Source organism: Drosophila montana, unplaced genomic scaffold (genome assembly GCF_035044405.1).
Source record: "Drosophila montana isolate Dmon_TW-CO22-7 unplaced genomic scaffold, ASM3504440v1 contig_3699_1, whole genome shotgun sequence".
In the NCBI taxonomy this organism is placed as follows: Eukaryota; Metazoa; Arthropoda; class Insecta; order Diptera; family Drosophilidae; genus Drosophila; species Drosophila montana.
Window position 1 is genome coordinate 1 of NW_026998585.1, and position 26,171 is coordinate 26,171.

The window sequence follows — 26,171 nt, forward strand, 5'->3', positions numbered from 1 at the left end:
GCTGAAAAGATACATATATTACAAAACAGCATCAGCCGCAGCAACGTTGTGCGCTGAGCGGGATGCGGCTTCATACTGAACGTTCGGCTGTCGAGGCCGGCGTTCGGCTGCCACTCTCAGCAGTCTTACTTTGTCTGGGCACACTAAAATGGTCGCGGTCACCCATGGGGCTCAGTCGTTGACGATTTATCGGTATCCGATTATTTTAACATTTGACAAGTCTATGCATTGTATGGTTAGTGATTGTATTCTTCTGAGAATAAAATATATATGATCGAATTTCAGTTTAGAGATGAACAAAATGCTAACGATATAACGATAAAATATCGCAAATTTATCGTTTATATTTTTCGATTGTTAATTATCATTTTTTTGTTTTTATTGAAAAGGGAAAGGCTTTTTTTTTTGCAATTTAGAATATGTAAATTAGGAATAAATGATTATCACATGATTTTAAATCAAATTTTCAACATATTCATGATTTTCCAAATAAACAATGGTTCTTTGCTGCCTGATCCTTGCTCTTTAAGTTTGAGCTGAAACAGTTTTCTTGGCGGAAAAACTTCCTAATGACATTTTGTTTTATTATTTGACATGCTGCGAAAGTTTTGAAACAAACACGGAGACATTTGCCATGCTAAGAGCCTTTCATTGTGTGATTTTTGCCAATATGATAGTGGTTTAGTGGTCATAACTTTCACATTATGTGCCCGAAAAGTTCAGAAAGCGACCAGGCGTACTCAATTGGTGGCTATTGGAAAAACCTTAAGAAAAACTACAGCAACAACAACAACAACAACAGTAAAACAAATACAAATACAGGCAACGACTATGTAACTTTTGGGTGTGCCAGCAAAAAAAAAAAATATGAAGGGAGAAACCGAAGGAAAAAAAATCGCTCAGTTTCATTGGCTTTCACGTTTTTTAAGCTTTTATATTTTTTTTTTTTTTTTACTTTTTGCCCGTTATTATGTCTCAGTTTTGTTTCTGATGGCCGCTAATTGCGAGCGAGCGCAGCTAAGAGATTGGGTCGTGCGGCCTGTGCGTGCAAGAGAGGCAGAGAGTGCAGGTTATTAAGGGTGTGGTGTGCGTGTGTCTGCCTGTGTGTGTGTGTGTGTGTGTGTGCCTAATTAATGGCATTATTTGATGGAACATTACTAAGCGAACCAAGCCCTTGGAAAGGTGCGTAGGGCTAAATGGAAAAAGTAAAGAACAAAGTCAAAAAGTAAAAACTTGAACTTGAAAAGCGCCTGCCGATAGGCAACATTTTTTATGGGAATACATATAAATGACCCCGCTTAATCATAAATTCCCAACAAAAAACTTAAAACTCTAAATCAAATTTCCCTTCAATTAAAATGAATTCGATTTTGATGGGACATTATCATGGGAAATTCTAGTTAGATTTAAAGCACATACCTTATGCAATACAATTGAAAATCCTTGTGGCACAAGCCTTTTAAGATCGCAATTTTTGTTGTTTTCTCTTTTAGTTAATATCGCAGTTTTGTAGTAACGATTGCATTTGTTGTTGTAGAGTAGGTTGGACAAATTGTAGTAGACGACGTGACGGAATCAATTGCATACAATATATATTAACTTTTGTTGTTGTATGTGTGAGGATTGTGTGAGACCCAAACAAAAGAGAAAATATTTGCACACCAAAAACTTTGCTGCTTCTTTATATATTTATTATATTTATATATTTTTTTTTTATAAATAATAAACAATAATATATGTAATTGTAAGAACAACACACGCACGAATGATTTGATCAAAAGAGAAAGAGCAAAAAGGACGCAATCGTTGCGATTAGTTGTGAGTGTATTAAAGAGCGTGTGTAAGAGCGATAGAATGTGAGTGAGATGGAAGCGTAATGTATTATTATTGATGTTTGGGAATTTTAATTTGGGAAAATGTTTATCAACACGTGACGCATTTGCATAGGATTTTTATGTTTGTTTTTTTTTTTTTGTAATTTGTTTTTTTGTGGCTTGTTATGCTGCGCAAGAGAATTGAAATTGTATTAATGAGAAATGCTGAAAAGGCAAAATATTAATTGTATAACAAAAAAGAGACAATGCACAAAAGCTGCGGCAGCATCTGGTAAATACAAAAAAACAAAATAGAGCACGCCTAGTTCAATAAACCGTAAGCGCGAGGCTGGAGAGCTGGAGAGCCGCGCGCAAAGTCAAAACACACGCGAATAACGCGGCAAAAGGCAAATGCACATAAAATAAATACGAAATATACATATAAAAAATAATCATAAAAGTAAAGCGCGCAGTCAGCAGGCGGCGGCACTTGTCACACTCACACACACACGCACACACACAAGCACACGTCAAAAACTTGCAAAGCGCAGCGACAGCAGCAGCCACAGCAGCGACAGCGGCGCAACGTCAACGTCATACGAAAAGGAATGTTGCGGCAGCGACATGTGTTTGATGTATGCATCCAGGCCGTATGTTTGTATGTGTGTGTATGTGTATGTGTGCGCGTGTGAGGGAATGCCTCTTTACGTTTACTACGTATGCCGAAAAAAACGTTAACCCAAGTCGTGTAAGTTTTGCCCAGCTTGAATTTTTATACGTTTCGCGGCATTTCTTTTTGCCTGCTGTTTTGTTCTTATTGGACTGATGCTGCTACTGCTTGTTTGTTCTTATTGGGGGAAGCCAGACAGCGGCCTGTCTGCGCTGATTTTGCACTTGTAAATGTGTGCGTGTGTATGTTTTTGAGTGTGTGTGTGTGTAAATATTTATATGTGCATACGCGCGCGAACTTGAATTCATGTAAAAATAAGCAGCTAAGAGCCTGCATATGAGGCGCAGGCGGCGACACACTAACGGTGCACGAACTGGGGACCGAGTTTTATTTTTAAGCACTTTTGATTTTTCGGCCTGTTTTAATTTGATTTGGTCGCAGAACTGGCAGAATTTGCACGACTGACAGCCGCGTTTCGGGTAATTAAAAGGGACTGACTACGAAGCGGGGGGAGTCGCAGCGGCTCAATTGGCGATATTCGTCCAATTGGGAATGACGGCGACGAGCAGACGCCGGGGGCAGACGGGCGGAGTAAATACGCGATAATTACAGCAACGTGGCGGCGACCGAGTGTCCGATCGAAGCAAGACCCACCGAGTACAAATGTTGTCTGATGGCTGGCAACGGCAAAGTTGGCAGCATTGACCGTCGTCGCTGCCGCTGCGGCGCAAAGAAAGAAAGAAAAAAAAACACAAGAAAAGGCAACGGCAGCAGCGGCGGCGGCAGCAGCGGCAGCGTGTGAGCGAGCAGACATACACACACACACACACTGATACGGCGTACACATATACAGTTACATACATATGCGACAGAACGATGAACGATGATGATGAACCGAATTACAAATAAAAGATGATGCCAAAAGACGACGAAGTCTACGTTGACTGCGACGACAACGATTAGCAAACAGCCAGGCGCAAGGAGCAAAAGCATACACACACCCACATACACAAGCACACACACACACACATATACACTCAAAGTAGCAGCGGCAGCGAAAAAAATCGGTCGCAATCGGAAAAAATTGCAGAGCGTAGCCGCTCTCTGCACATATAAAAAGAGAAGAAAAAAAAAAAAAAAGAAAAACGTAAGCAAGCCGCAACTCACACAAACTCACACACAGACACACCGACACAAACGTACTCAAGCATACAACAACAACAACATAAGCAGCAAGCACTACAAAAAAAAATCGAAGCAGCGAAAAAATGAGAAGAAACACTGAGAGCAGCAGCGCCGGCAACAACAACAACAACAAAGTGCTCAGCAAGAAAGCTTGAAAAAATTGCGGCACAGCACGCGCACCGTGGTCCATGCTAGCGCAAAACGTACACGAAACTCTTGCAGACAACAACAATTTGCATTATTGATGAGCAGCGTGAGGCATAGGCGCCACCCAGCCCCAACACTCACATTTCTTAACAAACTTGCGGCAAACTTACAAGTGTGTGTATGTTTGTATGTGTGTGTGTGTGTGTGAGCGAGTGAGTGAGACAGTGACGCTGAACGAGCAGCGCATACATAAGAGGACCCCCACCACGGCTGAGTGGGTGGCGAGCGGCGGGGCCAAGTATATAACACCCTTAGAAAATGACCAACACTGACCAGGCCACCAAATGCGACGATGTACGCCCATTAACTGGAGATGAATTCGCATGGCCATGATTTGTGTTGGGTGTCACTCCGTGGCGGGGGCTTTCGGTTGGCGGGTTGGTGCGGGTAAGAATCAGCAGATTTCGTCGCTGCTAGCGGGACCAGTAAAAACAATGGAACATTTGAGCGACAAAAGAAAAAATGCAATTGCAGCAATTGATGGACATTTTTTTTTTACTCCTCTTGTTGCTAGTTTGGCTACAAGCGAGAACAAGCAACATGGATGTTCCAGTGGGTGTGGACATGTGCTTAGAAACTGGTGGGAGATAGCAAAATTGAACAATATGGCTCCAGGTGTGACTTTCTTTGACGATAAGCTACATACATACATATGTATATAAACTAGCTACATACAAGGAGTCGCAACCATTTTGAAAAACAAAGTAAAAACCCCATTAACAGAAAAATATATTATAATTGTCGAAGCATTTTTCATGTTCGTTATATACATATATTTTTATTGTATAAAATTTACCAAAAGTCCTTGGTAAAAAATTCAACTCCAGGTTGACAAACCTTGCACCACTGTGCAACAAAAACAATGGGCCGCAAAGAAAAAATTGTGCTCTCCGGCAGCAACAACAACAATGGGAGCCTGACCAGCAGGCGAATCTGAAGACAAGAAACAGGACGAAAAATACGAGAAAAAAATGCATGACGGAACTGGACAGACGCAGCGACGTCCATGGAAGCAGCGAAGGTAGCGCAAGAGGGGAAGCTACTTGGACCAGCGAGGACTGAGAATGAAAGTGTACTATGAGTCCAAGCTCTTACACACACAAGCCCGCAGATGTGTGTGTGTGTGTTTGTGTGTGGAGCAGCTGGGCCATTGTTGGCGGACACTCACACACATACACACACACCGCACGTAAGTGTGTATGTGTGAAGCATTTTTTCTTTGCGCCTCACTCAATTTCGAATTTTTTCTTTTATTTTGCCTCCTTTTCGCTCAGCAGCGGTTGTCCTGTGCTGCTGTTTCCTTCAATAAGTTCAAAGTGGCAAGCCAAAGCGCGCTCTCACTCACAGAAGCGGGGCGCGCTCACACACATACATACACCGACGGGCACACATACACTGAGACACTTTGGCGACGTGCTGCGGGGCAAAAAAAAATACTCAGAGAGCCAGCAGAGCAAAGAAAAAGAAAAAAAACGAAACGAAACGAATTCTGCACAGAAAATAAAAATTGTTTGCAAGAAAGAATGAAAGAAAAAATCGGAAAAAATGCAAGCCAAGTGGTTGCTGGGCGCATTCAAAGGGGGAGTGGGCGAAGGTAGCAGCATGCTGGCTGTTGGGTGTGCCCGCTATGTCTCCAACACCACCCCCCTATTAACTGGGTTGCTGCTGCTGCCACCGCTGCCGCTGCTTTTGCTGCTGCTGATGTCCAACGTCGCGACCGTCGACGTCTGCCGCTGCTGCTCTGCTGCGCCCGTGTGTGTCAGTTTCAGCTGCTCACATAGTTGGCCGAAGATAAAGGTGACGTTGATGGCAAGGGGGAAACAATGCAATGGGGCCAACAAGGGGCAGGGTACGGTAGGGTAGGGTGCTGGCGATGGGAAGACCCTCAAGTGTTGGCATGCAAAAAAAAACACAATAAATATAGCCAAGCACATGGCGTCGTTGTCGCAGACATACATGTGCACATGTAGGCATGTGTGACACACATACATACACAAATACATATGCATGCTCATATGCTCAAGCACATGTAGTGTGTGTGTGTGTGTGTTTAAATATATGTAACGGCTTTATGCTGCGTGCGTGTACGTCTCGCTGTTAATCATCTACGCGGGTATGTGCTTGAGCGAGTGAGAGATACATAGAGCGAGCAAGCGAGCTTGACCACATTAGCTAAAGCATTCCACGCAGAGCCCAGCATAATTAACGCTTAGCAAAAATCGAATCTAAGCTTAAGGCGAAAAAAAGCACCGATGTACAACAAAAAATAACTAAACCAAGTGGCAACACTGCCATCGCCGCGTTCGAAAGAGCAAGCAATAGCACGCACACACACACATACACACACACTCAGCCAAAGTCCAGTTTGAGGTCCAGTCGCAGTCAGCAGCCATACAACATTTTTCAAGGCGATGCAGACGCGCCAAAAAAAAGGGGGCCACCATGCAAAATCACAAAAACAGCAACAATAACAACAAGAGAAGCAGCGCCAAAATACGACGAACGCACCAGGCGCTGGGCAAGACGAAGCGACGTCAACGTTGACGTCCGCAAAGCTCCACATACTAAGCGACGCCATTGAAGTTGCGGTCGACGGCGACGACGACGTCGCAACGCACAACGGCAAAAACATTCAAAAGTACAAGGGCAACTACAACTACAACAACAGCAAAAGCAGCAGCAGCAACGAGACAGAAAATAAAAATGGGCGAAAAAAGTTTTATACATAAAAGTGGTGGCAAGCCGAGACGAGAGCAGGAGCCAGCACGAAACTCCAAGAACATGTGCAGAAACAACGGCGACGACGATGACGACGAAAGAGATACAAACAAACACAAGCTGTGTAGCTGTGTGTAGTTGCCACCTTTTCCCCGCTTGCTCCCAGAGGCGGGTGGGTTGGGGGGTCGCCCTCACACAGATGGCCGGCAAAGTTTTGCAGCGAAAATAAAAATGTAGCGCACGTTTGTGACAAAAACAAAAAGCAAAAGCAAAACTTGCAGCATGAATGGGAAGTTGTCGCCGTCGCCGTCGTCGTCGTCGTCGTCGACGGCTGCCCGCCGTCTGAAGCCAGCGCGCGCTCTGCCGACTGTGTATGAGGGTGGGCAGACGTTTGAGCGTTGCGTCAGCTTGAGTTTGAGTGTTTTTTTTTTTGTTCCTCTGTTGCTGGCCAACGACTCAAGCCGGCTTCGCGTGTGCATTGAGTGAGCGCTAATATGCTGAGTATGGCAGGAGCGCAAAGAGCACATTAATGCCAGCCACCAGTGTAAGCGAACGGTTGGTGACTTGGCTAAACAAAACTGGGTTGCTGCTCAAATAAGTTAATGCGTTAAGTGGATAATTCGTTAAATAAACTTCGTTAAAAAATGTCTTATAGCTGCCGAATATTTAAAGTTATTTAAAAAGATTTTACAGATGACAGTTTATATTAATTTCGTGCACAAAACCTGCCCAAAATCGCAGTTATTAAAACGTGGCTGCGTTGATAACATTAAAGCAATAACTGTTTTTGCAATGCTTGAAGTAAAGAGCTGCATAAATAATCAATATTAATTAAAAGCTGCTCACATTCTTTATCAAAAGCAACCAACAACAACAACAGCAACAACAACAATAATAACGAGAACAACTACAGCAATCAACGGTTAATGAAGCGCACAAATGACAATTACAATGGCGTTCGTCAAATGCAAAACAGCGCAACATCAATGAAGGCAGCAACTGGAGTGGGGGGGAGAGAGACAGAGACAGAGAGAGTGGGAGAGAGTAACAGAACGAGAGCGGCAGGCGCAACAGGAGAGCTGACAAACCTGCATAGATAACGACCCTGGCAATAATTGTGGGTGTATATGCATGTCAGTGTGTGTGTGTGTGTGTGTGTGTGTGTGTGTGTGTGTGTGTGTGTGTGTATGTGTGTGAGAGAGCGTGTGCGTGTACATGCTTGTATGTTTGTTGCTGGCGATCAATTTAAAAAAGATAAACACGCACACATACACATTCATACATGCTGCTGCTGTTGTTGTTTTTGTTGTCAATGAAATTGTCCGACCAGGCAGCCAAAGGTGCGGAATGTCTGTGTAAATGGCTTACATAAATAGTTACCGTTTACATACATATGTACATATGTGTGTGCATGTATGTATAAATAGACATCTATTGAGATATGAATAGACAAGAATTGATAAAGATAATAAAAAAAGGCCGCCGCAGCAGCAACAGTGGCCAAAGGTGCGGAGCACTTGCGGTTGCACTTTCCACAGACTTTTCACTTGGCCAAGCAACCACAACAAATATAAATATAAAAAAAACTACAAACAAAGCGATAACTATGAATGCACTGAGAGAAATAGTCAACCGATAAAAATAACCTGTTGCAAGAAATGCACGGAGAAATATACATAGTTAAATTTCTTATATGTACGCGATTGTTACAAATGCACTGAAAGAAATTTTAACCCACTAAACGTTAAATGCAATGCGCATATCGTAAGAAACAATACCCAAGACCAATATATTTATCTATCTATCTATTTTCTATTTATAACAAGTGTATTTGTACATTCGGAGAAATAGTAAACCAGCCCAAGATAAATATTTATCTATGATGCAATAACATTTGCCGAGACAAATAATTCACTATCCTAATAAAAATGTTTATATAAGGCGATAAATTGAAAAACATTGACATTAAATATATATGTATATATAGATGCTTTTATATATAAACAAAGAATTAATCCCCAAAATTTGAATTGTACTGAATACTATATAAAAGGATCGAATAACATATATTTACATAATAATAAATATTTATATATTTAATAATATGTATGTTATGAAGCCTTAAAATAAATAAACATACGTAAAAATTTTTGTAAGAGCCTACACATAGATAATCTCTACTTTATAGTGCATATATGTATGTAAATATCCATATGCAAAAATAGTAAAACCTACAAACTCTTTAAATCAAAGAGGTATGTGGCATATGTTCCCCACAATTTGTAAGAAATAAATAAATTAACAATAATATCATTTTTTCCTATAACAACTCATTTTTGATCCCTATTTCCCTATTTTATCCCAAAAAGTGCTCTCTATTAAGCGATCTTCCCTCCGAGCAGGAAAAGCACGTGAATATCCGCTTCAGGAAGCTTTTACTACATATCAAATATTATTTGTTAAGCTCGTTACAGGGTATTTCATGGTCAAGCAGCGTTCGTAATTAGTTGCTAAACCAAGTTTAATATTGATTTTCAATTATAGACAAAATACGTTTCAAACTGAGGACATTAACGAGCCCCTCATGTTCAGTTGTTTCTGTAGGACCTCTTCATTATTTTGAGTCCACAAACGGACTACGAAGGTTGTGCATTAAAAATGCGTAATTGCAACCTTTTGGTAAAAACTTGGGCCAATTATTTACTTAGTTATTCAAGGCATAGTCGGACAGTCGCACTTACCTGTAGGTCCGATTCGGTGACGTCGATTTCGCCGCGATAAACAAAATCGATAATTGTTTTCAGATCTGTGAATATGATGTCGGCGGGTAATATAATCGTTGGATGCTTGCATGGATTCTCGAGCAGTAGCTTTTGAAAATACGTGGAGCAGGCGGATAAAACAACCTGTTGCCAAAAAAAAGAGTAAACAAATTAAATTATTGAAAAACAAACATTTAGTACAAATGCATTCGTTAAATTTGTCTATCGATAGCTGCAGATATCGATATACGTGTATCGACAAGTTACCCACCTTGTGTGCCTTGAGCGAGCCATGCTCACAGGACAAGGTCACATCGACAAAGGAGAGATCCTCGCGCAGCTGCTGAAACACTGACGTCATCGTGTTCTGATAGTTATTCCAGCGTAGACTAAAGTACTGATGTCCCCGCACGGCAGCCATTTTGTATGTAAGAGTCTTTCGCTGTGCCTTGCAGTTGCAGTTATTCTATTATATTATTGTTGCCCCTCTCTCTATCTCTCTCTATCTCACTCTCTCTTGCACTCGCTCTTTTACGCGTTCACTTTCGCTGCGCACAGCGCCAAAAGCTCAGTGCTACGACGACGACGTCGGCGTTGTCGTCCTGCTGCTGGCAGCGCTGCAAAGATGCAAATGCGATTAGTTGAAAATTGAAAGTTAATTTGTAGCTTAACATAACAAAATATATATTTGCGCCTGCGCACGCACCACATTCCAGTTATTGCATACGGTTTTCGCTTTCCCAGCGCCCATAATAAATACGCATTTATTAATTATTCAGACAGCAAATTGATCGATAAGCGCAGCAACAATAACAACTAACAACTGTAGCAGCCCGTTGCAGCCCGTTGCAGCAGTCTTTTCTGCTTCTATACCAAACGCAACGCCAGTTGCGACTGAGCCAGCTTTTTGAGGCAGAGTCTCGGATGCAAACGGCCGCCTTGCCAGGCCCGGCCGCCTGCTGGGGCAAGAGATGTAAAAGGAGTCCATTGTGCGGCGCATTACAAGTGGAGAGCACAGAGGAGCGCAAACTATGCCTGTCTCCCAAAAATAAAAACAGGTAGTCTCTGGGTGTGACCTGAGCGCGACTTGTGCATACCCTGTAAATAACAGTTAGATGTGCTTGTAAGAAACTGAAGGTAGGCGCAGCAAACATTATAAAAACAGTGTTGAAAAACTCAAAGAAAATGTGTGCGCAAGCTTGAGAACGATATTTGGTATTATCGAAGATTGTAACTAGTGAAATTATATATGTATTTTTTTCGTTTTTTCCTAAAGATTCTATTTTTATATATGAACATATTTATATATTCCATATTAGAGGATCATTAAAAATATATTTAATATTTTTTTAAAGGTTTTTTTTGCTTTTAATCTACAATAGATATTCTATACCCTACATTTCAACCTTTGGTAAATTCAAGTTAAATCACAGGATATTATTGCTTACAATCTACAAGAGGGTATTTGGAACTTTACATTCCAGATCGACCAGAGGATCATTAAAAATATTATTAATATTTTTTAAGGTTTTTTTTTGCTATTAATCAACAAGAGGTATGATAAACCCTGCAATCCTTCTCAACTCAGATTAAATTACAGGGTATTATTGCTTACAATCTACAAGGGGGCATTCGAAACTTTAAATTCCAGTTGGACCATTGTCAATTCAAATTAAATCAAAGGGTATTTTTGCATTCAATCTACATCTTCATCTGCACACACACACACACACACACACATACACAGAGAGAGGATACCTTGATCCCATCCAATTTCATGCTTAACCCTTGGCAACACCTCGCATTAGTCGATTTTTGCAATAAAACTTTTTGCATGTGGCCCATTGTCGTGTTGCGGCGTGTTGTTGGGCTCTGACCGTGGCTTCAATTCAGAAAAGTTTTTAGTTTTGTGCATGAAAATGTAAAATGCTGCCTTCTGCCTTCTGCCCAGGCCAAAGAAAGAAAACCGAAACCAGTTTCAGTTCGAGCTGAAGTTTACACTCTTTACATTTATTTTTTTTATTTTTCGTAGTTCTTTTTACGGATTTCAATGGCACGTACAACGTCATGTTGTTGCTAGCTGGGCCATTGGTATTGTCAAAAAAAATAAATAAAAAATAAAAAAGAGAAATAGGAATGCTGAAAAGGATGCTGCTGCTGCTGCTGCTGGCTGTAAGGACCGAAGCTGCGGTAACCAATGCAGTTAATAGAATTTAGGCGACGTGCAACTCGTTGCTGAAGGGGGAGGGGGATGTGCAGCGGCTCCAGACATAGGCACAGACACAACAACAACAACAACAACAACAACGAGAACAACATACAAAACCAACATTGACTTGCAGCTTTAACGACCGCAGCGAATGCTACATTTTAAGCCCATCGAGGATAGTACGCTGTTCACGACAGCAAGCACAAGCAAATACAAAAAGCAAACGCATTTAGCTATAAATAAATTCAATTTGAAACTTAAATGCTTTTTGCATAATTGAACAGAAGAAGTTTGCTTGAGCAAAATACGGCCAGCGTACGCGCCTTCAAATTTGATATCATGAGCGTCTTTGTTTTTGTTGTTGTGCTGTTCATCCAAAGAAACTGAATGCAGTTTACCAAGCAGCGCAAAGAAGAAGCACATATATAAAAAAAAATAACGAAATCAAAACAATAAAGCGCGCACCAAAATGGAATGCCGAAAACCCAAAAAGAAAAGAAAGAAGAAAAAAAAACAGTGCGAAGCAAATGCACACACTGAAAGTGATGCCACCCACTTGCACACTCCACAAAACGTGTTGGATTTAGTGGGGGGAGAGAGCACAACAGACAGAGAGGGAGAGAGAGAGAGAGAGTCAGAAGCAGAGAGAGCTTATAATCAGTTGTGCATTTAATGCGGCCTGTTTGTTGTTTTGATGCCGTTTCTGCTTCTTCTCCATTTACGCGACCAATCCACGTTTTTTTAATATTCTTTTCGCTATTGTTTGTTGGTCCCCTGTTGCTCGTTGTGTTCGTCTCACACGGACACACACAACACACACACACGCACACACAGACACTCGCGGGAGAAGTCAAGTTGCCGCCTTTTGGAGCCTCTGCTTGCTTCGTCGTTTTCCTTTGCTTGTTTGTTTGCCAAATGGATTTTTTTTCGTTTCGTTTGCTCTTGAATTTTTGTGACCAGTGTGATTTGTGTTTGTGCCTGATATGCCCTACACATGCTTCAATTAGGTATTTAATATTATCTAACATTAAGTATGTTGCATTAAACTAAAAGCTTCTTAAGTTCCTATTGTCTGTATGCTTCTTATTTGTTTTATCTATGCTTTTAATTCCCTATTCAAATATTAATGTACATGGCTGTGTGTGCGCGCTGCACAGTGGTACACGCCATTGGAAATCAAATTAATTATGCAGCCACATTATTATTAAAAGTCAATAATTTCAATTGCCTCCATTCTTCGGAAATAAGTTAAATATTTCCTAATTGTAAATATTTGTTATGTTAATCGATCTAATTAGGTAACATTTTAGGTTTTAACAATAACATAACTGATTTTATCCCACTGTGAGTTTTAGACTTGGCAGCCGCTTCATTGCGCTTTGGCTATGCATGAGCAAGCGAGACAGCTGTTTTGCACGTTGACGCTTGCATAAGTATTGGTGTGTGAGTGTGTGTATGAAGTAGATAAAGAAGAAGCACAAGACAAATGACAGACTAAAACAGCGCTGATGCGGTGGGTGAAGAAGCAAAGAAAATGGATTTTAAACATTTTTGTTTTGATTATTATTGTTCTTGTCGCACAGCAACGAGGGGGCAAAATTTTTTGAAGTAAACTAGAGAGAGAGAGAGACAGGGAGAGGGAGAGTGTGAATGCGAGCGTATGAGAGGCCGAAGTGCAGGTGGCATGGAAATTTGCACGGTATCCTCCCCCCCCACCCACTTCCGCGACATGTAAATAAATGTAATGCTTAATATTGTCGCAATTGAAATCAATTGAAACGTGTGTTAAATTTGTCTTTTTGTTGTACCGTTGCTATTATTATTTTTAGTTTGTTGCGTTATTGTTGGTTTACCTTTTTGTGTTGTTGTTGTTGCTATTTATATTTAAATTTAGCGCTTTGCAATTTGTTGCTGCAAGTGTACATCAGCGCTGTCGTTGCCACAGTCGTTCAATTTGTTGCTTTTTTGCATAATTGGTTGCACACATGGCGCGCACGCAATATGTCGCCTAATTGTAGAATAGTCAGGTTTTTCTTTTGCCGCCTTTGCTGCTTTGCTGCTTACGTTAACGTTACGTGTTCCTGTATTACGTACTGCACGCATAGAGACCACGATTACAGTAAGCGGTGCGTTAGTTGTTGTTTTTGTTGCGCAGTTTATCGGTTATTTTTATGCACATTTTAGGCACACACACACACACACAGAAACTGACAAACACGCACGCACACAGCTTCTGGAGAGAGACACACGCATACATGAACGCGTGCAGAGTTTACCGCCAAGTTTTATTTCGTACTTCTCTTTACTTTTCTTTATTTTTTTGCACTGTTAATTTTTCGTTTTATTTTTATTTCCTTTCGTTTATTTGCTGCTGTCCGTCCCGCTACCTTTCTGCTTTACGATGTTCTTGCCCGCTCACTCACACACACTCACGTACGCACACGATTGTAGCCACACATTCGACTCAATTGGTTTTTCAGCTGCTTTTTCGTAATTTGCAAATAGTTAATTTATTCTATTTAGCTGGCCATCAATGCACAACCAATTGCACTTTGGTCGTTTCATACTTTAAAATTGTATTGCTTTTTGTTTTGCGCACTTTTTTTTCATTAGCTGACTCGCGTTGGAATTTCGCTGGCAAAACGGAATTTAAAATAATAATTATTTTTTCCACTCGTCGTTCATCGGAGGTTTGCTCGTGTTCGCCATTTTCGTATTCAATTGGCCTTGCCAGACTGTTGAGCTATGTTTACGATGCCAGAGAAACCCAGCAAAATGTGATTCTTGTTTAGCTATAACAAGCAAAACCTAACAAAAATAACAATAACCTGCATATATCAATTTAATATATTATAATTACTGCTTAAATTTTAAATATATTTCATGTCGCGCTATCAATGCCAGCAGCTGGCAACGTTTCGGGTTGCGAGAGTCTACCTGTCTCGCTTGTTCGCATTGTTATTGCCGATTTACTTTTGTGCTGTTGCGTTGCACACGAAACAGCTGGAATGAAATGTGCGCGCACAATTTGAACTTGAGAGTAAAACATCAAAGCGTTATTTTTGAGAATTTCTTTACATTGCAGCTATATGGCAAAACAACTACAATGTATTACGTTTATTTTTATCTGTATTTAAAGTAATTTAAGCACAAATGTTTTGAGATTTTAATAGATATGTGCTGTGTACACACTGTCAAACAGCATTGCCAGATGTGCGACGAAAAATTAGCTTCAGCACAAAAGCTAACTGCTATAAAACGAACAATAAGTTTTGAATTGTATATCGATAAGGTGGCGGCTTTTATTCAAATTTAAATTTGTGGAGTGATAAATAACGAAATTTCATTAGAAAGAGACTCAAATATTTGTGCACTTCCCATCATTTTATAATTTATTGGCAAGTTAACTTGACTTTTGTAGCTTGATTTGCATGAGTTGGCTTAAGGTCAAATTATGCTCCCTATGAAGTCATGCCAAAATGCTGTCATAGAAAGTCTGGGCCTGGCAATCGCAGCAAGACTTGAATTATCTTTATGTATTTATAATAAGCAAATAAATATTCGTGGCCAAAAGTCGACATTTGCATAATGAAGGCGAAACAATTCAAATGAGTTGCAATTTTCTGTTGCTGAATGCGAAAGTGACTTGCATATGTGTGGGTGTGTGTGTGTGTGTGTGTGTGTGCATGTATACGCATGTGTGCATGTGTAAGCATGACTTGTGGGTGCGGAAGTGGGTGGCGAGACCATAAAAACGCGCTCACCTAACGCTATTTGAAGCTTTCGATGGATGGGCTGTTGGCGCATACAAAGCGACTCATTTGCAGAAGGAGACAAAGAGAGAGAGAGGGTGAGCAAGTAGGCGAGCGAGTGGGACAGACACACAGAGAGCGGGTAAAAGCGTTGCCCACGTGAGCGCAATTTGGAGTATGGGTACTCGCTCTCTCATATGCATTAAGCTAATTGACATTCATGAGCATCAAGGCTGAATACATTAAAATAATTGCATATTCTCACTACTCGCTCTAGCTCTAAACAACAACAACAACAACTGATTGACTTGCATAATTGTTACATTGATCGTCGCAGTAGATTAATTTCAACTATTAGTTAACATTAATTGACATTGTTCAAGCTTTTCACATGTTGTTGGAAAAATCGATCGAAATAGAAACTCGCATGCGCAGGCTCGCGACGAGCGGAACTGGAGACAGAGGCGAGGGCCGACCTCGCTTGCATTATGCACCTATGCATTTATGTAGTACACACACATTTATGCACACACATACACACTTATAACTACAGCTAAACATTCGCCCCCAACGCCCACATTAAGAGAATCGTAAACAAAACAAAACAAAACAAAAGATCCCCCACGCCAAAGCAACAACTGCCCTGGCAGCGAGCTTCGTCGCCAGCAGCGCAGCTTTAGCCATGCGTATGCATGTGCGAGTGTGTGTTTGGGATCAAAATTAAAGCACGAAGTATTGTGCTCCATGAAACGAAAGCTGTGCATATTTAATGCGCGTGAGCATGACCCAACAAGAGAGCATGAAATATGCGAGTGCATTAGAACAAGCACACACACACACACACAGCGCAGCACAGAAAAGCTTCCCCTAGTTTACAGCTGCTTGAAACAATTAATGCATATTAAGGTCAGCGTCAGCAGCAGCAGTGACTGCGGCAGCGGCCACCCTTTTTGACAAGCTCGACCGCTAGGTGGCGCCATCGGTTCTAAATCGAGCACAGTTGCGGCTGGTTGACGGATATATAGACATAAAAACATACATACATACATTCATACACACGTACTTGAACATTAATGCAGCAAACTCTGGCCGCTAGCTGGCGCCAGCAGTCCCAAAACGAGAACAAATCCGGCCTATTAATGGATATTCCTACATACACGTACTTGAAAATTAATGCAGCGCACTCTAACATGATGTGCAATAATGACACACTCTCACATGCTCACAACCTAAACTGAAATAGAAAAGAGAAAAAGTTAACAACAACAACAACAAAAAGTAGACACTTTATTGGGCAGCAATTGACGTCATTGAAACGCTTTTCTATGAAATTGCCTGCTCGCACACATGCTAAACATGCGATATGCACTTGCAATTTGAAGTGTGAGTGCCTGAGTGTGTATGCGAGTGGGCAGCATGCGTTAATGTATTGGTGCGCGTGTTGTATGGCATGTGTGCATTGCATTATTCTTGTTTAGGCTTTCCATGCGCACTCTCACTCACTCGCTCGCTCACCTACTCGCACTCCCCCCACCCGGTGCTGGGCGAAGAGAGTGTGCCAGGAAGCTTTTGTGCATGCGTTTGTGTTTGTATGAGTACATAAGAATTTAATGTCATAAATGCATAAAATTGCAGCCATGAAATATTTGTGCTCACATGATAGGATTTATCTATTGTGCGTATGTGTATGTACATATACATATACATAGTCGTATATAGTATATAGTGTGCCATATTCATGCAGTCTCGCAGCGCTCGTGAAAACCTGCCCTAGAACTGTTTATTTTATTTTTTTTTTATAGCGACATTGCGAAACCTTAATATGCAAAAGTTCTAAGCTGCTGACAGGTGTTGGCTTTCGAGCAACTGGCACGCCCTCGCCCTTTTTTAACTAGCCATGGAATGTGCTAACAACAACAACAACAAAGATATACGCCTACTTACAAAGCTTTTTCGCTAACATGTGATGCGATCTGCTTTACACTGTTGTTGTTGGTTTTGCTATTTGATCTTTAGCTTAACGATTCGAAGCTTTTGATGCTGTGTTGGTGCTTGTGAAACCCAAACCCTTATGGGATGTAACCGCGTATATATGTACATATGTATGTATGCATATATAGATGTTGATCTAACGGAAGTGAGAACATACGCAAAACGTAAGATAACGAGAGCAATTATTCATTTATCTAAATTTTTGTAACAGATAAGTTTTATGGTTTGCAGAGAGCAACGTACATATGTAAAATACATACATATGTATGTTTGTATTGTATGTATGTATGTATGCATTGTACGGTGCTTAGTTTAACTTAGATACTGTGTGCAATTTTAATGAGTCACATTTAGTAATTTGCAGTGAAACACTTTTAACTGTGCTTGCAGTTCATTATCATTAGCACATTACATGAACAACTGTGGGGCTTAAAATAAATAAATAAAAATTGCTGGCAGAGCTTGTATTTGTATTTATGTATGTCTGTGCAAATGTTGGGGTGTTAGTATTTATGATCACCTAAAAAAGGTTTTGCGTGCAGCTGTTTATCTATTCTACCTTGTACTTGAGCTTTGGCGACCATTTGCAACTGACGTGAGCTACATACATAAATAAAAAGGAACTGGCCAATGGGAAGCCAAAGCCACTTAAAAAAGTTATGCACTCGATTGTATTAAATGAAAAAATATGCAAATTTAAAAAGATTTATTTTTGAATGATACCTGAATGAAGCCTGCTTGATCTAAGCCAATCTAAGCCAGAGGGGGTTTCTTTGTATATGTATATACATTTCTACTTTGCTTTGTAGATTTTCATCTGTAAAACATCTGCCCTAACTAGCCGAAGACACCTTCAGCCACTATTATTAGAGTTTTAAGTACTAATATGCATGTATAATATTACCCAAAAAGAATATATATTTTGTAAAATTGTTTCTTGTTTCGACTTGTTGAAAACTAAATTTTTTCTAAGTGTTGCCTTAAAGTTAAACATGTTCATGCCGAAAGCTTCTTATTGCAATCCAACGGTAAGATGTCTGATTCAGCTTAACCCAGCTTCAGCTTTTATCTACCGTTGACAGCAGTAGCAGCAGAAACAGCAGCAGCAGCAGAAACAGCAGCAGCAGCAGCAGCAGCGCGTTAACCACGAACTCTTGTTGTTGTTCTCATTCTTGTTATTGTTGTTGCTAGAAGATGTGTCACACATCAAGCTAACCACATCATGAAATCGGATTTAGCTTTAACCGTTGTTCGCCTTGCACATGACATAATGCACATACATACATACATATTCGGAGTTTACGTCCAAGCAGTTATTTACATTAATGCAGTTTATTTTGTGCTCTGTTTCTAAAGCTTTTTAACTGTAATTTGGCTTGGACCTAATTAAGTAGCGTATGCTTATTTTAGAAAATGCAAAGCCATGTGAGCACATAATACCTTCGTCCCTCTCTCACACATACACAAACGCACGCACATAAGCTCGTGTAGCAACAGAAGAAAAAAAAACGCACACATACTTCGTGGCGCGCTCGCAGCTTGCGCTCTCTCACGACGCTCTCGTCCGTTTTAATGTGGATCTCAATTCTGGCCCACCGCCTCCCACCCGATGCAATGCGTTTACATTGTACATAAATGCTGGCAGCGACGTCGCCAACGCTACCCTAAGCCTAAGCCTTAGCCCAACGCCGCCGACGCCATCGCCCTCCGCTCGATCTGCTGCGTCGACAACGTTTTTAGGGTAGGTTTTCTGGTTTTCTGGTTTAGCTGTGCATTGCTGCTGTTGTTGTATATGTATGTACTTTGGCCCTGAAGCTTTATTTGCTTCAATCGATGCCGCCCCGCCAGCAGCAACCCCACAATTTAGGGTGGAAACTCGTGAGTCGGATCATGAGCCAAGCCGAACGTTGCGTTTAGGGTTTCACAATTGTTGTTGCGGCTATTACTGTTTTATTGTTGCCATTGTTGTTGTTGTTGCTGTTGTTGTTGTTGTTGTTGCTGTGCGCTGACATGACAACGTGAAATTCGCTTTATTGTCTGTCCGCGTATTTCATGTCAAACATTATTCGATGCGCCCTCGGGCCGCGCCCACACACTCCCATTACCATGGGATCGTCAAAGCTCCCTCGCACACGGCCCAACATGAAAATAATTTTATTTTTTAGGCACTATTTGTTGTTGTTTTTCACATGCAACTTTCTATGTGGGTATAAATCTTTTTTATATGTAATTAACTTTTTTTCTACCTTTTTTTTTGTGTTTGCAAACTTGATTTTTGTTTAAAAATAAACGCTTACGGTTGCCTGTTTCACAAACCGGCAACAACAGCAGCAATACCAACAACAACAACGACAGCAACAACAGCAACAGCAAATTGGCAACCATAATTGAGCTTCTAAAAATTGTGCACATTATTAGCAACTGCGTCGCTGCCGCTGCCGCTGCCGCTGCTCGCGCTCCGCCCGCGCTAGAGCGCGGCTTCGAAAGCTGCGCTGCGCCGCGTTGCTCTGAAATCAGCCAACATCAATGTTGAAAATTTAGCGCCATGACAAAGAAAATATTCCCTGATAAACAAAATAAAAATATACATATAAGAGATGCCAAGAAATGACGGCAGATCCGAAAAAAACTCGTTTTGGGTTTTTGGATTTTTTGGCAACACTATTTTTTTCGAACGGGCAAAGTGAAAATTTATGCCGCACCCGCTTACTTGAGACGGGCATCAACAGCAACAACAACAACAACAACAACAGCGTTGAGACTTAAGTGTCTCGCACTCGCACTCGCTACGTGATTTCGTAGCAACAGCTACACAAATTCCATTCCATTTCAAAGCCGCCAACAACTAATACAAGAACAACAACAACAACAGCTAGATTCAATATGTAATTGAGTTTTATTTTATGTTTTCGTTTTTCAACGATTTTCGTTGGCCGTCGCCAACTTCGAAAGCTTTCATGCGTTTGTGTGCGTGTTTTGCGCATTTCGTAGCCCAAGCCCCAAAAATATTTTGTTGCTGTTTTCTACACACTTCAATTCGGTTGGCATGCCAGTGCATGTGTGTGTGTGTGTGTGTGTGCGTGTTTTAGTTATGTTTTTGTTGCTGTTGTTTCCATACACTTTGATTTCCATTATGATTGCGCTTCTTTTTCACAAATTCTGAGCTTCGTTTTCATTCGAACTCGAAAACACATTTAGCATGGCTGCCGTTCTGTCTGCGTGTGTGTTTGTATGTATATACATATTTGTGATATATGTGTGTGTGAGTGATTGATGGCTCTCGGATTTTTCAAAAGAACGCTCGCAATCGGCTGCCACCGGTCTCGCTCTCCCCCCCTCTCTCTCTCTCTCACTCACACACACACACTCTCTTCGCGCCCTCATCTGCCCCAACAGCAACAACAACAACAATATCAGCGAAGACGACGCCGCTGCCCAAATGAGGCTGCCAAAAATATTTTCGTTAATGGAACTTTCTGGTTTTCTTTGGCTCTTGGGCTTGCAAATTTATGTACAATATGTACATAATACGCATATATGTACATGCGTATGTATGTGTGTACATAACTATGTATATACATATGCATATGTATTTCTTTTGAGGTCAATATGAGAAAAATGTTTAACAAATATTCTGTGCGGAGAGTTTTTGTTAATCAAGTGAAAGGAAGATGCTCAATGGAGCTGGATTAGGGGCATAAACAACGTGATTTCATGGCAACTGCGAACTGTATGGGGAGTATGTATGTATGTATGTATGTATGTATGTGATATACATAAATAGATCTTACAAGTTAAGTATGTAAATGTGTACATGTGTATATCGATAATTTGACAGTGGGACCAAAAGTATTTTTGATTTATTGATATCATATTAATACGTCCTTGCAAATCGATAAACGATAACGATAACATTTTGGAACATCAACTTTGCAGCTTTGGCTACAAGGTTGCTGGACTCAAAAGCTTAATATCACATCATCCCATTCTAGCAAAACAAATATAATAAACCGCTCAACTCTAGGGATGCTGCGCCCGCGAAAGAATTATATTAAAACTACATTACCAACTGCGCACATTTCCACTTCTGATCCGCCCCATTTTATTGATTTACTCCAGCCCTAAAGGGGACGAAAAGCGAAGCGAAATTTTCTAATGCGTACACAAAACAAGGGCAACTATCTGAAAGGGATGCGAGGGTTGGGCGAGGGAGCGACCGAACGTGAGAGCGAGGGGGTGGTCGGGTGTCGGGCATCGGGCGTCGGGCGTCTGGCAGCGACAACGGCGACCAAGCATGATCCCCTCTGTGGCAGCAACCGCATTTCAACCCTCGGTTTTAATGGGGGGGTTGCTAAAGCAACGGAAATGTGTGGACCGGAGAGCTTTTGCGTTTGACAAGGACACGCACCAAACAAACAACCCTAACATGGAGCAACAGCAGCAGCCACAGCAGCCGCCTCAGATCACAAGCAGGCGCTGGCGGGTGGTCCTTGGTCCTTGGTAGGGCTGTTCGTGTTCGTTAGGGTGCGAGGGTGGTCCTGGCCAGTTGTTGCTGCGTACTTTTCGTTTTGGGGTGGAAAGCTGCCACATGGAGATCCGCATGTGGCAACGGGGGTTGTTTAAAGGGCTCCACAAAACAACAGAAAAATAACTTGACAACATGCGCCAGCTGCCGTTGATCAACAGCAAATGGACTTTGCACTGGGCAGAAGAAGACAAATGGCCACCAAAAACAGAACTTGCATTTCAACCCCTAAAACTGCAAAACTAGGGGAGCCCTGGCAGAAGAAGAAGAAAAAACGCTGAACTGCATATATTCGCTGACATGTTGCAAAATTGAGAAAATTAAAATAATATATTTTGATATATTCTGGTATTTTATAGTACAGTAAAAGCTGTCTTGAGCGAAAAAAGGTTTACGTCTTTTTCTTCTGCAATGTCGAATTCGCCGTGAATGAATAAAAGAAAGAGAGCTTTCTATAAAAAGGAGCATTTGCTCGAAAGAGTGGACCTTGCTCGAAAAAGTAAGCAAAGCTTACGAAGAGATCTGTTTAAGTACATGATGTTTTACGTAACCAGGGCTTTTTTTAAATGCTACAAACTTTTAATATAATTTGTTTGTCAAACATACCCATTGTATGCAGACGATATGCGATATCAACTTCCTTAATTGGATACCGCCAACGGTAGGCAACCCTGTATGTGTGCGTGCGTGTGAATGACAGCAGGCCCCGGCGCAGAGTCCCGGCGTGGTCGTGGTCGGTTGGTGCATTTGGGTTTTTCCTACCCCCAGAGGGCAAACATAAAAACAAGCACATAACAGCTGCCGAACGGCAACAACAGATGCTCCCTCCGTTTCGGTTAGTGGCCAACGAGCAACCCCTAAGGCCCCGCTTGCATGGTTCTCTGATCAAGTTGATCGATCAGTTCTACCCTTGGCGCAGACGCCCATTTTCTGGCCCAGCCGCCGCACAACTCCATTAAATTCAATTGACAAAAGGAAATGAACATGAAATGCAAAAAAATAAAGAGAGAGAGAGAGAGAGAGAAATAAAACCCAACAAACACACACACACACTGTCACATGCGAGCGCATACACGAAAAACAGATTAATGTTAAACAAAAAGAAGAAGAGGAAGAAGAAGAACATCAACAGTGGGAGAGAACGTGTGCACGAGGGGCGCATTAAAGGAAAATGTTAAGAGGGGAGCCCAGCGTTTCACATCTGCTCTTCTGGGCAAATGCATAGAAACGCAGCCATGTGCCGTAGTTGTTGGGCTTTTGCATTTCAAAATTTACATTTGCATGCATGTGCTGCAACGGCAAAAGCAACGGCAGCAGCAGCGTCAGTGGCAGCGAACGAGCGAATACAGAACAAACAGAGAAAAGATGACTTCAAGGTTAAGCATAGCCGAGAGTAGAGTTGACGTTCCCCTCCCACGCATGCCGTTGGCGTGCGCTCTCCCACTCTATCTCTCTCTCGCTCGCTCTTAAAGTTTGGCTGCTTCCTTTTGCTTTTGCTGCTCGTGTGTTGTTGTGTTTGTTGTTGTTGTTGTTGGTTTTTGCATGTGTGCATGTAAATGAGTTTGCACAATAATAAAAATAAACTTTTTTCTTACATTTTTCCCTCTCGTGCAATTTCTGTTGCTAAAATTAAACGTTAAGGAATTTTTATGGAACAGCTGTGTGCGCCAAAAGAAGAAGCAAGGCACCAAACAACGGCGTAAAAACCCAGCGAAGTTTCAAGAATAAAGCAACAGGCAAAATCACACACACACACACGCACACAAAACATAAAGATGTACACACATACATATGCATGCATGTGTCTCTGTCTATGTGCATGGCCATCCCACACCCACGCACGCATCACTGGGCCAGCAGGTGATTCATTTCGAAGTTCGTACAGAAAATCATTGAAAAATTGATCAAGCTACAGCATTTAACTATGGACGGCTTTATAGATTGGCATTTCTGTGGCGATCCACTCAAAGTAATCGCCGCTGCTGTTGCTGCTGGCGACGGGGCGCGGCATACAATTTTCACTTTGCCTGCTGAATGGGCAATCGAAAAAGTGTTGCCGAAAAAAACAAAAACAAAAATGAAAAAAAAAACCCCAACAACAATAACAACAAATCCAGCCAAAGCCAAAACGAGTTTTGTCGACTGTCTTCGCCTTCGGACCGCAAAACTTGAGCTTAACGATTATTTTCTTTGTCATGGCAAACAATTTTCAACTTTTTATTGTTGTTAATTTCTTGCAGCGCAGCTTTTTAAGCCGCGCCAAAATCTCTAAAAAAAAAAGCAACAACAATAAAAAACAACTTCGCTCTGCGCGGGCGGCGCACAGCAGCGACGCCAGCAGCGGCAGCGACGCAGTTGCTAATAATGTGCACAACTTTTAGAAGCTCAACGCAATTATGGTTAACATTTTGTTGTTGTTTTTGGATTTTTTTTCTTTTTCGCTTTTAAACAAGTAATCATTTATTTTTAAAGAAGCATCCAAATCAAGTTTGAGCAATTGTTAATGCAAAAAGCCAAGAGGGAAAAAATCAAAAATGTCAGAAAAAGTGGAAAGATTTATACAGTACATGTGTACATACATGCATATGTATGAACGTGTGTATGTTTGCACATTAGACGCTCCATTAGAAAGTCGCAAGTGTAGAAACAAACAGATTCATGTGATAAGTAATTACATACATACATACATTTACAGGAGCGGCTTGTACGATAGATCGGGTACTCCAAGGGGAAACCTGAGCTGAGTAGCTGATAATTGGGCCCAGTAGAAACTTTACAGAAGAGGTTAACCCTAGTTTCACGAACAAAAATGCATCCTTACTACGTCACAATTATTATGTATTAACATATTTTTGGGCCCCTGGCGGCTTGACAGTCCGTCCCTGGCTTAAACATTCGAGGGTTTGCTTTGAACTCTGCATTACTTGACACCTTCTCTACTGAGGAATTTTTATTGTTCCGCTTAATGCTTATTATTTGATTAATGTACAAATATGCATATGACATATACCATATAACATATTTATTTCTTAATTAACATTTTAATGCTCTTAAGATAAATACATAAGTATGTATGAACATATATGTATATGTACTTATGCATTAATCTGCATTAAGAGTGTAAACACTCATAAATCTACTCAGTAGTTTATTAAGTGTGTACATAGAATGACAAAAAATATATACATATACAATACAATATTTAATTTACATTTGGATTATTTCATATTTCTCTGATACAAATATAAGTACGTAAATGCATTTGTATATGTACACACATATTTATACATTTAAAAATATACACGCATATGTGGTCACTCAAACACACAAACATACATGTAAACATTTTTCTTTGCTTTTTCATTTAGCAGCACTTCCACATTCCCTTTTTGAAAAAAAAAAACAACAACCACAAGCAAATGTCGCTACTTCTCTCACACACATTCGCACAAATATGCAAAGGTACACAAGGCAAAGTCAGCGCCTTCACTCACGAGCGATCTTCGTTTTTCGCATGCAGCGAAAACAACAAAAACGTTGAGCTTCGTGTATGCACACATATGCTTTGCTTTTCTGTGTTTGAATTTTTTAGCTTTTCGACTCTTATTCTTTTTGGCTGGCATTGGCGTCGCACTCGCCGTCGCAGTTTTATTTTATTTCTGTTATTGCAGTAACAAACGGAACTCTCAGGAATAACGCGTTTGTCGGCTAGTGTCGCTCGTTTGATGCACATAACGTAACGCAAGCAATTTTCCCCACACCCAGCGAGGCAACAAAAACAGCAACAATAATAAAACACTTTGTTACTAGCTTACATAAAGGCAAAACAGCAATAAAGTGAGCTTGAAGAATAATGCAAAAGCAACAAACACAAAAGTCGTTCGATTTGGTTTATGGCCCTCAGGCCGCAGTTGAAATATAATTTATTATAATTAAAAAGCAGCAGCGAGCAAATAACATAAATATATATGTATGTGTATATGTTTGCTTGTATGTAGATAACTGTCAGTGTTTGAATTTCACTTGTCTTGTGTGTTTATTTCTCGTGCAAGCGTGCGTGTGTGTGTGTGTGTGTGACGCAGCTGCCATTGCAGCAGGCGGCCTAGGTGATAGTGCAGCTGAAGCCGACGGCGACGACGCGCCGCTTGTCAAATGTAACAAAAGAGTCAAATGTAAATGTAAGGAAAAAGCTTCTACGTGACCGATTTGAAGTTTTTGCTTATTAACTATGGGAGGTGGTGGACACAGAGAGAGTGAGAGAGAGAGAGCTTTGCATTGAATGCAGGTGAGTTAATTATTATGCGAAACGTGCTGCTATTTAAGTTATACATATATCT

General features: G+C 41.0%; 2 protein-coding genes and 1 long non-coding RNA gene across 3 annotated transcripts in view; 2 read left to right on the forward strand and 1 right to left on the reverse strand.

Annotated features, from left to right (window-relative positions):
* The first annotated feature begins 4,649 nt into the window (after positions 1–4,649).
* On the forward strand, positions 4,650–5,935 carry LOC135435776 (uncharacterized). Its single transcript, XR_010437434.1, has 2 exons — positions 4,650–5,065; positions 5,154–5,935. It is a non-coding gene; the product is annotated as an uncharacterized LOC135435776 (long non-coding RNA).
* A 3,247-nt stretch (positions 5,936–9,182) lies between these two features.
* LOC135435779 (broad-complex core protein isoforms 1/2/3/4/5-like) lies at positions 9,183–14,296 on the reverse strand. Its single transcript, XM_064692998.1, has 4 exons — positions 13,419–14,296; positions 9,628–9,973; positions 9,336–9,500; positions 9,183–9,230 (listed from the first exon to the last, which is right to left on the reverse strand). The coding sequence occupies exons 2-4, from the start codon at positions 9,775–9,777 to the stop codon at positions 9,183–9,185; spliced, it is 363 nt and encodes a 120-aa protein (XP_064549068.1). The 5' UTR covers positions 9,778–9,973; positions 13,419–14,296.
* An 11,585-nt stretch (positions 14,297–25,881) lies between these two features.
* The window catches only part of lola (longitudinals lacking), a 76,758-nt gene continuing 76,468 nt past the window's right edge, over positions 25,882–26,171 (forward strand). The window contains exon 1 of the mRNA XM_064692962.1: positions 25,882–26,119. The gene's annotated coding sequence lies outside the window, so the exon portion shown is untranslated. The remainder of the gene's footprint in view (positions 26,120–26,171) is intronic.

What these genes read in the sequence shown, in the direction of transcription:
- LOC135435779 (XM_064692998.1), bottom strand. Translation starts at nt 9,777, where the DNA reads ATGGCTGCCGTGCGGGGACATCAGTACTTTAGTCTACGCTGGAATAAC. An exon ending in GCTCGCTCAAGGCACACAAG is followed by an intron (nt 9,501 to 9,627) that starts GTGGGTAACTTG and finishes TTTTGGCAACAG; the next exon opens with GTTGTTTTATCCGCCTGCTC. An exon ending in TCACCGAATCGGACCTACAG is followed by an intron (nt 9,231 to 9,335) that starts GTAAGTGCGACT and finishes CAACCTTCGTAG; the next exon opens with TCCGTTTGTGGACTCAAAAT.